The 12,680-nt window shown below is 36.0% G+C and overlaps 1 protein-coding gene across 1 annotated transcript; it reads right to left on the minus strand.

The window, feature by feature from the left end:
• Nucleotides 1-9,240: 9,240 nt before the first annotated feature.
• Nucleotides 9,241-10,050, minus strand: LOC149883882 (uncharacterized). The gene has a single exon (XM_090098651.1). It carries the CDS (start codon nucleotides 10,048-10,050, stop codon nucleotides 9,241-9,243), a length of 810 nt encoding a protein of 269 aa, XP_089954777.1.
• Between the last annotated feature and the right edge of the window lie 2,630 nt (nucleotides 10,051-12,680).

The following is a 12,680-nucleotide window of genomic DNA, read 5'->3' on the forward strand; positions in this document are numbered from 1 at the left end:
GTTAAATTTACAATAAACTTCTTTTTCGGAAAAATGTTTCTTTGAACAAAATCTTGCATTTTGTTGATCAAATTACACGAGTCTTTAGATAAATTTGCCAAAAGACTATAACCCTGAAACCTTAATCTCGGGTCTTGCTGAATAGGAGGAATAGAAATTATTACGTGTTTAACATGTTTTTAGGTCATTTTATAACGAATTTAAAAAATAATTATTAATTAAATTTGTTAAAAATGATATTTAATTTCTCATTAAAATGGCTCCTTTTAAAATGAGTGTATTATGTTTTTAAATTGAGTGAATATAGCCAGATTTTTATAATAATTGAAATGAGCTTACTAGTTAAAGGTATTAAGCTATACTTTTTTTTACACAACTGAGTATGATTGCGTTCAATTTGTGAGCGGAAAATGAGTTTTCCTTTGTTTTAAGCAATTTTTAAAGTGTGCGCATGCGCTGACCAATCGCAAAGTGTTTTTGTGGTTTATTGCCCGTTTAAAGCGATCCTTTTTATATATAAAATGAAAAAACATACAATGGGACAATTATTCAAAGGAATCAATTGCCCGTGGCTGGGAAAAGATCTACAAAACAAAAAAAAGTTATAACTTAAAAAAATTTTAACAAATGGAATAACATAGTATTTAGTAAAAAGAGGAAATTGGGTTTTTATGCGTCAGGTAAAACGCCCTGTATATATTTATTTTTAATATTTATGTTTTGTTTCAAAAGAAATAAACTTGCCTAAAAGTTTTTAACACTTAATAATCACAGGACGTTTTGCCCCCCACATAAAAGGGCATTTTTCTTCATCCAAAACTAGCTAATTGCAAATAAACTAGTTTTATTGATTGAGCTTTAAAATTTTTAAAGTTAGGAATATTGTGGAATAAATTACCCACAAAAAATTTTTTCTTTATTATAATCACACAAATAATACAACTGATTTTCTGTAACTTTTAGTGGGGCAAGATGTTCCTAAAGTCAAGTCCCTTGTGCATTTGTGAGACCTAGGTAAATTAATAATGTTAACTTTATAGACATCTTGCCCCACCCTATCCTAAACTTGAAAAAATAAGAAATCAAAAGAAGAGAATGAAAACAATTGTTAAAAAAAAATGAAATGTAAAAATAAACTGTAAGGTGCAACAAACGAAGGGGGAGAAGACTGAGTCAAAGTAAGTAACTATATATGCTATATATACACGATATATATATACAACATATATATGCTATATGTATACACGATCTTTCTTATTGTAAATTTTATGATACGGCAAAGGAAATGGAATATATATATATATATATACATATATATAATATGCGTATGCTCCGTTTCAGTTACGTTTGTAAACGCAATTATACGCGTAAGTTGCGTTTGAGTTACGTTTATAAACGCATTTTAAATGCGTAAGTTGCGTATTAAATGCGTGCGTAAACGCAGTTATTTGCGTAAATTGCATTTACGTTTACGTAAGTAAACGCAATAAATTGCGTCAAATGCGTTTGAGTTTGCGTGTGAGTTTTTATTTCGGAACGCAAACGCAAAACGCAGCTTTTTTTGCGTTCCAATGTATGGAGCTGATGCACCATCACAACCCCACTTGAATAAAATATTTAGTTTTTTGGGATCAAAATCCTGCTGCCTTGCTTTTAAAACATCTCTCTGTGCACACAAAAGTCTTTGAACTGTGTGGTTCAGTAATGATTTTAAAGAAACTTCGGCAGATATTTCACTTATTTTGATTTCATCGGGATAACATTGCTTCTTCGCCTCCAACAAACGATTGTATGGTGGGTAAATGTCAGCGTTGTGCAATTTAGAGGTCTGTTGAATATCGATGTATTGATTCTTTGTAAATTTATTATCAACAAAGAGAGCTAACGCACGCTCTGGTGTCATTTTTATGGGAGCCTTACTTTCAGTGAAAATACGTTTTTTTACTTTGGTAGCTCTTCTTGGTGAACTGTTAGGTGATGAAACCATATGAATAACTTTTGCAGCATCCCTTTTACCCTCACGCCTTAACTTAATTCGTGTAGCTAGAGAAAGCTCATTAGATGTTCTACCTTCAACGAGATCTTTCACTCTCCTAGTTTTCGCGGAATGACTGCATTCTCTGAAATGTTTTTTTGGACGTCCTGTATTTTCTGTCTTTTCACCTTCTTCTAAGCACTTAAAAATTACAAAATCAGTGTCCAACCAGTCTTTGTTGTGGTGTAAAAATTTGTCAACTGAGCGACATCGTTGTTTTATTTTTTTGGCAAATTCGCCACACAAATTATAATTGTTTTTCAAAACTCACTTTAGGCCCTTCTTTAGTGTCACTACTAATAAAGTTAATTTTTTCTTCAACAAATTTCATCACTGTATTAAAATTTCTTTCTTTCTGCCATACTTCAAAAATGTCTCGTTTTCTCACACGACACGCCATCGAACCTACAAAAATTAAAAAAATATAGAAAAAGCACGTTCGAGTACACAAGAGTAACTTTTTCTGAGAGATAAATAAATAAAGTAACAATAAAAAAATAGTTTAGCAACAATCCCGAACAATCCAAGAAGTTCTACTCTGTTAAAATCTTTACAAATTCTTATTTTAGTGCTAATCTATCATCATCTTTACAATCAAATAATTTTTTTATCAACAAAGATACAACTATTGCTTTATAATATTGTAAATATATAACTGTTCGCTCGACTTCTATTTCAAAAAAAATATTAAAATAACAGTTTTATGTACACTTAAATTCACTTTGAAAGGGAGCTTGTAAATTGCCTGAAACTACTGAGCGTAAGCTCGGTAAATAAGTACAACTTTCGGGATCAATTGTTCACTTCGAGGTGGGAGTTGAGTTCTAAGAACGATTTATTTTGTTTACCTGGTTTTCTAGGTATTCAATGAGTGTCATTATAACCGATTATTTGAAGATAAATTTTATACCTTTTGCAACCATAGATTATGAAAAAGGACCACCGTGCGGTGTCGAGGTTTGTTGTAAACAAGTTTTGTTTTCCTCATGTTTTCATCAAAAATGATTCGACTTTCGAAATTAGGCTTTTTAGACAATTTATTTGCTTCTTCTTCTTTAGTGACCAGCCTAACGTCTACATGATTTTCAATATTCTCCATGGTTTTTCAAAAGACTGAGTTGTTCATGAGCTTAAAAAAAATCTTTTTCAAAGTCGTTAGTGGATTTTGTTCTTAAATCGGTGTTACGATCAATGTATTGTTTCATCCAAGGTGTTTCTTCAAATTTAATGCCTCGATGAATTTTTGTAATTTTTAGCCCCAATCGTTCGTACAGTTTTAAGTTTACATAATGAATGACGTAATTCTTTTTATTGTTTAAATTCGGAACAAGCTTGTCAACTCTGTTGAGAGTCATTCTTTCAGGACCCAAAGGGTAATCACAATGTAATCATTGTCTTCGTCGTGAAGATGATCAGGGTAGTCCAAATAGACTTCTAAAATACATGGCATGGATTTCCTATTTAAAAGTTCATCTTCAGTCATCCATTCAAATCCGTGAGTAGGAAGAGGTTTGCTCATCGCCCACCCATAAAGATTATTAGCGTCTAAATATTATATGAATTTAGATGGTTTGTTAGGATCATACGAATCGCCCATATATTTATTGTTTGAAGTTCCATGTCGGTTTAAAATCATGCTGATTCCACCGCGTATTCCTTTTTGAACCATGAGAAGCATATCAGGATCGCTTAGAAGTTCCAACTTTATTTCAGTCATTTTTAAGCAAGCGTCCAAGGCCAAACCTGGAGAGGTATAATACCAAGCAGGGTCTAGTCCATAGTTTTTTATGCACACGTCTTTGAAATTTTCAAAGACATCTGCTAGTATTAAGACGTCAGACACATTGTACAAATCGTGATAATCTTTAAACGTCTTACATCCAAATTCAGTCCAAAAGGTTTGAGCATGCGCATAGTCTTCGTCTTCTATTTCTTTATCGTTGAGTTTGGAGAAAAACTTTTATTTTCGGAGGCAATTGCGTTTCAGAAAACTTAATTGAGTCTACCCAATCGTAAGGGTAAACGCCTTTTTTCCTCAATAATTCAAACTGTTTTCCAGAGTAATACTTAGCCACGTTTTTGCATTGATCGTTGGTTAGATTTTTAGCTAAACTGTCCAAACTGGAGTCCATGAACCTGAAGCTGTCAATGTTTCTTAATTCTCGCCATACGTATAGCGTTTTTCCTTCTTTAACAAATTCATCTACTTTGATTTCTTTTGAAAAGCTAATGTATTTTTCTTCGTTGCTAGGGATACATTTTAGTTTTCCAGCTAATTTTTTAATAAACAAGTGGCTGTCGTAACCAGATAAATTATGAAAGACGACCGGGATGAATTTGGGAATTTGATAATCCAAGTTGCATTTTTTATGAGCAGCTCCACGATACTTTTTAGTCAAATGACAGTGCTCTAAGACTTTATCGCCATCGAGATCTTTTTCGCAAATGTGACAATGGGTTGCAGCTTTAAAATGATTCTGATTTTCATAAGTTATGACAGGCTTTCTTTTAAACTTGTATTTATTGTAAATATTTTGGGGGTCTCTATTGAGCAAGTCTATAAATTTTTGAGCCACGTCGTCATCATCGCTTTCTGCTGTGTATGCAACAGTCTTTTCTTTGTAACCTTCAGGACCTTTGATGTAATAACAGAAGGAGCTTGGAGTGTGTTTTTGGAATTGCCTCGTGTAAAACTCTTCGTCAGGATATTTATTCTTATCGTCAATGGGTTTGATGAAACTTTAAAAGTCAGCATACACCACAAACGGAACTCTCATGGACCTGTTTTTGTTTTGAAACTGAATGGTGGTTCAGGGAGTCTTTCAGGGAGTTCAATTCTTACCGAACTATGATCAATGCAGTAGTCCCAATGTTTATGAAGCGATTCTTCAGAGTTGAAACCTTGCAATTTCTGCAATATTGTTTTTTACCATGATGTGCTGATGTGGAAGAAGATAACAATCGACTTTTAATGAAAGAATAATGGTTTGTTTCATCGTTTCAAATGAGTAACAAATCGATTTTTTTCATTCTGCTGCAATGTTTCGATATTCGTAAAGGGTAAGGTTTTTTGTTTTCATACCCAAAAACGTTGACGCTAATGTTTGGATTGTTTTTCTCAACTTTGTCGATTTGATTAAGCTTGACAGGAAAATCAATTCCTTCCCATTTCAATTCTTCCGATTTTAGAATCAAGTCTTCGTCAATTCTTTCATTATCTCTATTCTTCAGATTCAACGCCCTTACGACAGACCATTTAAAGCATTCATTGTCTTTGTTTTGCATATTGATAATGGCTTTTTTGTTTTTCAAGTCATCAGGCAGCTCGATGTAAGAAGAAGCGGTAAGAGGAGTGTAGTTAATATGTTGACATCTATTTTTAAAATTTTGGAAACTTTCCAATTGGATCCCTCCTTGCTGTAATTGACTACGTTTTCAAGAACTGTTTCTTCCCATGTTTAATAGCTTTCTATTTTATCTGTCGATTCAAGAACAACTTCGTATTTAGACGGGAAGGACACAGTGCGAAGAGTTTCTTGTCTAGTGACAATGTTCACACGCGTCATTTCGCATGTTAAAACAAGGTTCGTTTTTGTGTTTATTTTTATGACTTTGATCATAGCATCCTTAACCATGTTTAAAAAGGCGGAAAGGTTTTGATAATTTCCAGAAGGGCTGTAAGAAAATTGTTTGGTGATGTAATTTAATGCTGAATTGGTTAATTTAAACTTTATTTGTGGTTTGCTGAATACAATCGATATGAGAGACTTTATTCTTTTTTTCGACTCACTTACATCACTTACGGTTTTCTTTACCACCTCTGGGACGTACGGATCAATGGACGAAAGCACGTGGTTAAAACCGTTAGTAAAAACATTTCCGACAGCCGTTGTTATCCTTGAAAATAAACCAGGAGCAGTCACAGGTGTTGAATCGACAACAGGTGTGTCAAGGATGTGATTCGAAGCGATGACAGGTCTTTGAACAGCAGGATTTTGTAAGTGAGCTGGTTTTTGAGGAAGAGGAGGCTTTAGTACGTCAGACCTCACAACAACAGGCCTTGGTGGAATAATGGATGGTTTTGGAGCAACGACAGGCTTAGTATCAGGTCCAAAAACAAACCTTACAAAAGACCTTTGTGCAGGTTTAACCAGTCTCACAACTGTAGGTCTTTCATCAGGTCTTCGACGAGGAGCAGGTCCGAACCCAATGATGGGTTTTGTATTTTTTATAGCTTCAATAAGTTCAGCTTTTCTCATTCTATAGATACCTCTGATGCCACGGTCTTCAGCGAATTCTCGCAATTCTCTAACGTTCATTTTATTCATTTTTAATAAGGGAAATATTTTTCTTAACCTAAATTCAATTTTTAAATTCTTCTAAAAGAATTGAAAAATTTTTTAAGTCGCAGGATAATTTGCATAAATTTCACTTATTTCATCAAATACATGTGCACAAACTGATTCATCAAATCTAATCGTATACTTTCTTCCCCAGTCATCATATGCAGTAAATTCAGATCCAGCCGCATGAATTTCTACAGATTCATAAAATACATGTGCACAACCCATTTTATCAAATTCAATCACATACTTCTTTTCCATCTTTTTTTAAAATATGAATTTATTTAACTCGCTTTTCAATTTTCCAAAAAGGAATTGAAAAATTTTTTAAGCCGCAGGTGCGCACATTCTCATTTCTTCCAATTTAAAAATTTCAAGCAATTTTTCAACCTTTAATCTATGTCTTTGCTCCTCCTCTTCCCAATCTTCTTCTTCCCAATCTACATCTTCAAAGTCGTCTCCAGGTTTAAAAGCAGAATTAAAATCGAGCACAAACGGTTTTCTGTCTCTATAAGAACAAAGTGCATAAAAAGCGCCAGATTCATCAATAACTTTAAAATTGTCAGATGCATCAAAAACATATCGATTTCCATAAACATCAATCACGTACCGATGACCAGATTCATAAATTAGTTGCTCATAGCCCCTTTGATTAATATGAACCGAATACCGTTTTCCACGAGAACCAATCACATACCGGTTGCTGGATTCATCAAGACAAACCAAATACCGATCGTTCGATTCATAAAAAGAAATCATAGCCTTGTCATTGCATTTGCTAAAAACAAACAAATCACGCGCGTTTTCCATCTTTTTTTATTTTATACTGAAATTTAACTCAAATTCAATTTTACACTCCAGAATCTTTTTTAGGCCGTCCTACAGGTCTTTCTTCCATCACGTCTTTCATCCATTCGCTTTTGTCAATCAGATTGTTCTCCACTGCCAGCATCAACAAAGACATTTTGCTTTTCGACGCTTGAGTAATTCCGTTATCTCTCAGCAGCTTTTTCAAATCCTTTTTCGTATACCTCATTTTTTTAACGCGTAAATATTATTTATCAATAAACAACACTCATCTTTTTACCGTCGGATTTAATCCTGAGCATTTTGTCAGAGATCACGACGGCAAAGGCTTGAGTGCCTGCAGGAACGTTTGCATTAAAGGTAGCCTTGATTTGAACGTCGAGCACTGTTGATTTTAGCCTCTCCGCCTGCTTGCTCACATCAAAAACAAAAAGCGGGCAAATGTATCTGTAATTTAAGCCGGTCATATCAGGCTGAACCACAATGTCGTCAATTCTGTAAAGCCTATTGTCAAACTTGCACGCATCTCTGTAAGCCCTTGAGAATTTGTTGTTTTTAAAGTCCAAGTCCTAATCCATAGCAAGGTACCTTTCGCTATTTAAGGTGACGTACATGTTTTTAATGTCGCAGTGATCAAAGACGGATGGATTTCGGTCTTGACTTCCGTCTCTGTTGGTCTGGAATCCAACCACGACCTACCTCGGTCTTTCGCTAGCAGATCTCGCACTCAGTCTCCGACTGAATGTGTTTGCCTCGTCTAGACTTGAACGCTAAGTGAACGTCTACTTTGGACTCGATGATTTTGTAAAGATTGTTGCTCTCCAAAAGAGAGGGAGTGACATGAGGCATAAACAAAGACAATTTAGTCAAATCGACTTTTCCTGCGCCTGTTGCATTGGCTTTAAAAATCGCATCAGTGTCGCTCTTTCTCACAAGGGTAACGGTGTGCCTAAAACCATAAAGAACTTTGTCATAATCGTCGCAAAAACCAAAAATGTGCTTCAATGGAATGCAGAACGAAAATGTCCCTTTATCAGTCGGCTGCTTGATGATGTAAGCGTGTCTGTTGATAAATCCAGTGTTATTAGCAAGATCAGCATCTACTGTCGTGTCTCGCTCCCACAGTTGATTCATTCCCTCAGATATTTGAAACTCTACCGGATATTTAAGATAGCCAAACATAGTGGTGGATTAACCAGGGCTATATATGGTTTCTACCTCTTGATTCGACAAATAATAAAAAATTTGGCTAAACAGATGCATGATGCCGTTGTTTGCAAAAGTAACCACATCTTTGTCTGCATAAGCCGTACCGTCTGCTTTTGTGAGTCTTCCTTCGACCAAAAGGTACGATTCGCATGGAAGAGTAAACAAGTCCTGCTGCTCAATGTTGATTCTTATTTCTCCAGTGTTGTTTAAATTGGTGCTCATGGGTTCATACTCATGAAATTCAAATCTTTCGATTCCTTCATCAACCCATGTTTCTTCTGTATAATTTAAAATCTCAGAATTTGCCATTTTTATATAAAGAAAAAAAAATTTTTTTGGGGGGCTCCGAAGTTCCGAAGTTCCGAAAGTCAGATTATTTTCACACCATTACCCATTTTAACAAGGTCTTGGATTCGAATGGCATTTTTACGACTCAAAGAACCGCCCATCATAGAATATTCGTCCACAAAACCTGATAAGGCTGGAGATTTAACCAGCTCTAAAATAATATCTTTGCTTTTCTGAGTCATTGTCGGCTTTGGTGTTCCAGTTTTGACATACACCTTTTCAATCGCTTTCTTGCCTTTATCGATAGCCACGTCTTTAGCAGTAGCAATCGCCGAAGAAGCTAGCTCTTTACCTGCTGATTTTGCAGCTGTGATCGCCTCTCGTCCCAATTCGCTTCTCGCCATTTTCTGAGCCAAAGTCGATGCTGCTCTCGAGGCGCTTGACGCTGCCGCTCTTCGCATAAAGTTTTTAAACGTGTCAAATATGCCGCTTCCACCAATAACGTGCTTTTTCACATATCTTTTTCTGTCAACGATCATTTTTTATAAGCAAAAAAAATTATTTTGCAATACATCTCTGAATCGATTTGTACTCGTCTTTGCTAATCACCTTTTGTCTCAGCAGTTCGTCGCAAATAGCAACAGCCTCGTTTCTTGAAGCCGTGTTTCCAGCATGACAAGAAGCGATACTCAATTGAAGCTTTTCCACCAATGCATTCGGATCGCTCGGAAGAACGATTATTCCATGACCTTTTTTTCCTTTAAGAGCGTTTTCAATAGGCATGATGAATTGATTGTATTTCTCAACCTTTGCAGCTTTGGGCTCGTTCATTCTTGCATCTGGCTTTACAGCTCCATTCTCTGATAAAATTTTCGAGTAATTAGCCACATCCTCTTCCGTCACGTCAAAATTCTTCGAAATGTTTGGCCTAGTCATGAGTTCCCAAAGACCTCTTGTGCCTTCATACTTTTCACCACCTACAAACATATCATATCCTTCAAACAAAACACCCATTTTTCCAATCGTATATTGACCATCGTTTCTACTCAATTCAAACTTGTTGTTAAAATTTCTCTTTCCTCTGTTGACCTTATTCTGAAGACTCAAATACGTAATCGACATATTGCCCAAAGGATTCTCCTCAAACGTAGACTCGATCACTGGTTCAGATTTAACCTCAGATTTAATCTCAGACTGAATACTATTAATCACCTTTTTATTGCTCTCGATGATCGGTTTAAACAGTTTGCTCACATCTGTCTGAAAATTAGCATCCATCATGTTTTCATTCACACTGTCTTGATAAATTTTATTTCTTCTCGACATCACCTCTCTCACTGTTTCATCCCGTTTAATCGGGTCTTGCATTTTATAAAAGATTATTTTTAAATTACGTGGAAAAAAATTTTTAAGATCCTTTTTTAAATAGATTGTTAAACGCTTGAATCGCGTCTTCTCTTCCTTTTTGTATCAAAGACTCTTTAGTCAATTCATCTACTCCGCTTTTAGCTTTCGATCTTATCTCTTCCGTCTTGGCTTTAAACTTTTGAAGCTCCTCCAAAACCAATTGAAACTCAGAATCGATTATTTTTCCATCCACCAACGCTTTTGAAATGTGGTCGCTGATCGTGTTCAATTTAGACTAAAACTTTTATCTTTTTATGCTTCTCCGCTTTTAACGTTAGCTTTTTATTCACTTGACCTCCAACAATAGATAAAAAAAACCATTCCAATAGCCACGTCTTCACACGCAATCGCTGCAGGACTGGCAACAATCGTGCTCAAAAGACTAATTCCAACCGTTCCTAAAGCAATGCACAACTCTTGCAACGTGTTGTCTAAATTGGATATAATTCTGAAAGCGCGATGATACTTTTTGCTGAAATGAACTCTCTTTCTCCTTTCGTTGTCCATCTCTTTTTGAATCTCGCTTATTTCTGAAGTCAGTAAGCGTGACCTTCTTCTTCAATGGGAGCCGTGGGAAGATTCGGATACAAAGATTTATATTCCATTTTTATTAAGACAAAAAAATAAATTTAAAAAATTTATTTTTAAACAAAATTTACCAAGCACAAACTTTCGCCTTTTATAACAATGACGTCCTTGTCGCTTTTGTTGTAAACATCCATAAAGATCTGATCTGCCGGCTCTGAAATCATCATACTGTGATTAAAATAATTCAGCTTTAAATTAAGACTATGTCTCAAATTCACCAACGCTATCCCTCTTTCAATCCCAAACATAAAAACAATCTTCTGTTTAGACAGTCGAATCAAATGAATATCTCTCTGAGCAAACACCTCGTATCTGTCGCCCACTTTTATTGGTGGATGTTATAAATACTTGTCAAAAATAATAACGCATTTTTTCCACTCTTTCTTTCAATCGTAATGAACTCTTCTAACACACTGCATCTTTTTGTTTTAAAAAATTATTTTTTTTTTGCATTTTTTCTGGCAAGATCTTCTTTTATCATGTCAAGAAACTATCTATATAAAGGTCTTTCTCTAGTTCCAAGTCGCATAACATTTTGCTAAACATTTTTCATGATTCAGCTAAACCATAAGAATCAGGCGTAATAATACGCTTGTCCGAGAAGAAGGTAAAAGCTTCCGGATTGACCTGTTTGCACGTCACCAGAGCTGAGCGTGACAACGAGTCTTCAGCCAGCCGCGACGCTTGGCATGGAGTCTGCTTCTGCAAAATTTCTGTAAAACGAAATAGTGGTGGTGGAGCCGATGGAGGCGGTGGATTGGTACAGCAGTCCAATCGATTTGCTGTTAAAAGAGGTTAAGTTTGATCCGTTCCACAAGGACAAGTAAAAATCTTCCAGTCCAGACGAGGAGAAGATGCATTTGCTTTCTCCGTCATATCCAGGAAAGTAAGTGTATTTGTTTGCACTGTAAGTGGTCCATGGACTGAGGACAGTGACGTTGCCAGGAGGCAAATTTTCATCTTACATTCTGACTTTGGATTCCCACCAGTTTCCAGAAGCGCCGATGATGTGCACCCTGATATATTTCAGAAAAACGCCATTTCCTTTTCCTGTGGTGTTCAGCAAAACATATTTGTTTCCGGAAGAGGTGTTTAAGTATCTGAACGTCCTCGCGTACAATTTAACGGAGGAAAGAAGAGGAGGGATGGTTGTGAATGTGGAAATAAAGGGTTAAATCCAGTAAGTTAATGGATTTACTGCTTTATTGAGCAATTGGATGATTATGTATGTCCTGAACGGCATGTCAAGCGTAAAATATCCTCCCAACAAAGTGGTGCTGAAAACGTTGCATCTTTGCAAAGAATTGGAGTAAAACAATCCGCCGAGAGGGGAAAAGAGCAAGTCATAAGTAAGGGCAGTGCTGTCCACACTAATTCCTTCAGTGGTTGTTGAATAATTCCCAACGTTAATTTCTCCGTCTGTAAATATTCAAATAAAAACATTTCCAGGAACATTTAATCCTCCTGTAACGGTTCCATTAAGAGCCAGTCATAACCTTCTCAGAACTCCAGGACCGTCCGAGTAAGTGAAAACGGTAACTGCATCAGGCAATCGTCCTGCTATAGTTTGTTGTTTTATCCCTAAATTAGTGAATCCTGATCATGGAGCTAGTCCTAAAAAGTTGGATTTTTGTTCCGAAACATCCACGTATCTTTTTGTCGCAGCGTCTTTTAAACTGGTCGGATCAGTAACGTTGAGCAACTTGTGCGAATTTAAATCCAAGTTCCCGGTGATCGTGCCCGACCCGTCCGTTTTGATGCGCATGATCGAGTTAACGTCCACGTAAATTTTTGTAGCGGCGTCATGAAGATTTGTCGGTTCATTCAAATTGATTGCTTTGTGAAAACTTAAATCCAAGTCTGCCGTTCCCACTGAAGTTCCGCCTGACGAATGCGTGTCCAAGTAATTTTTTGTGGCGGCGTCGTGCGAGCTTGTCGGTTCTGCCAGATTAATGATTTTTTGAGAGTTAAAATCAATGTCCGCAGTAATGGTGCTATTTCCA

Source organism: Hydra viridissima, unplaced genomic scaffold (genome assembly GCF_058129835.1).
Source record: "Hydra viridissima isolate aposymbiotic clone 2 unplaced genomic scaffold, HvirCarnegie_v1 scaffold_9, whole genome shotgun sequence".
Taxonomy (NCBI): domain Eukaryota; kingdom Metazoa; phylum Cnidaria; class Hydrozoa; order Anthoathecata; family Hydridae; genus Hydra; species Hydra viridissima.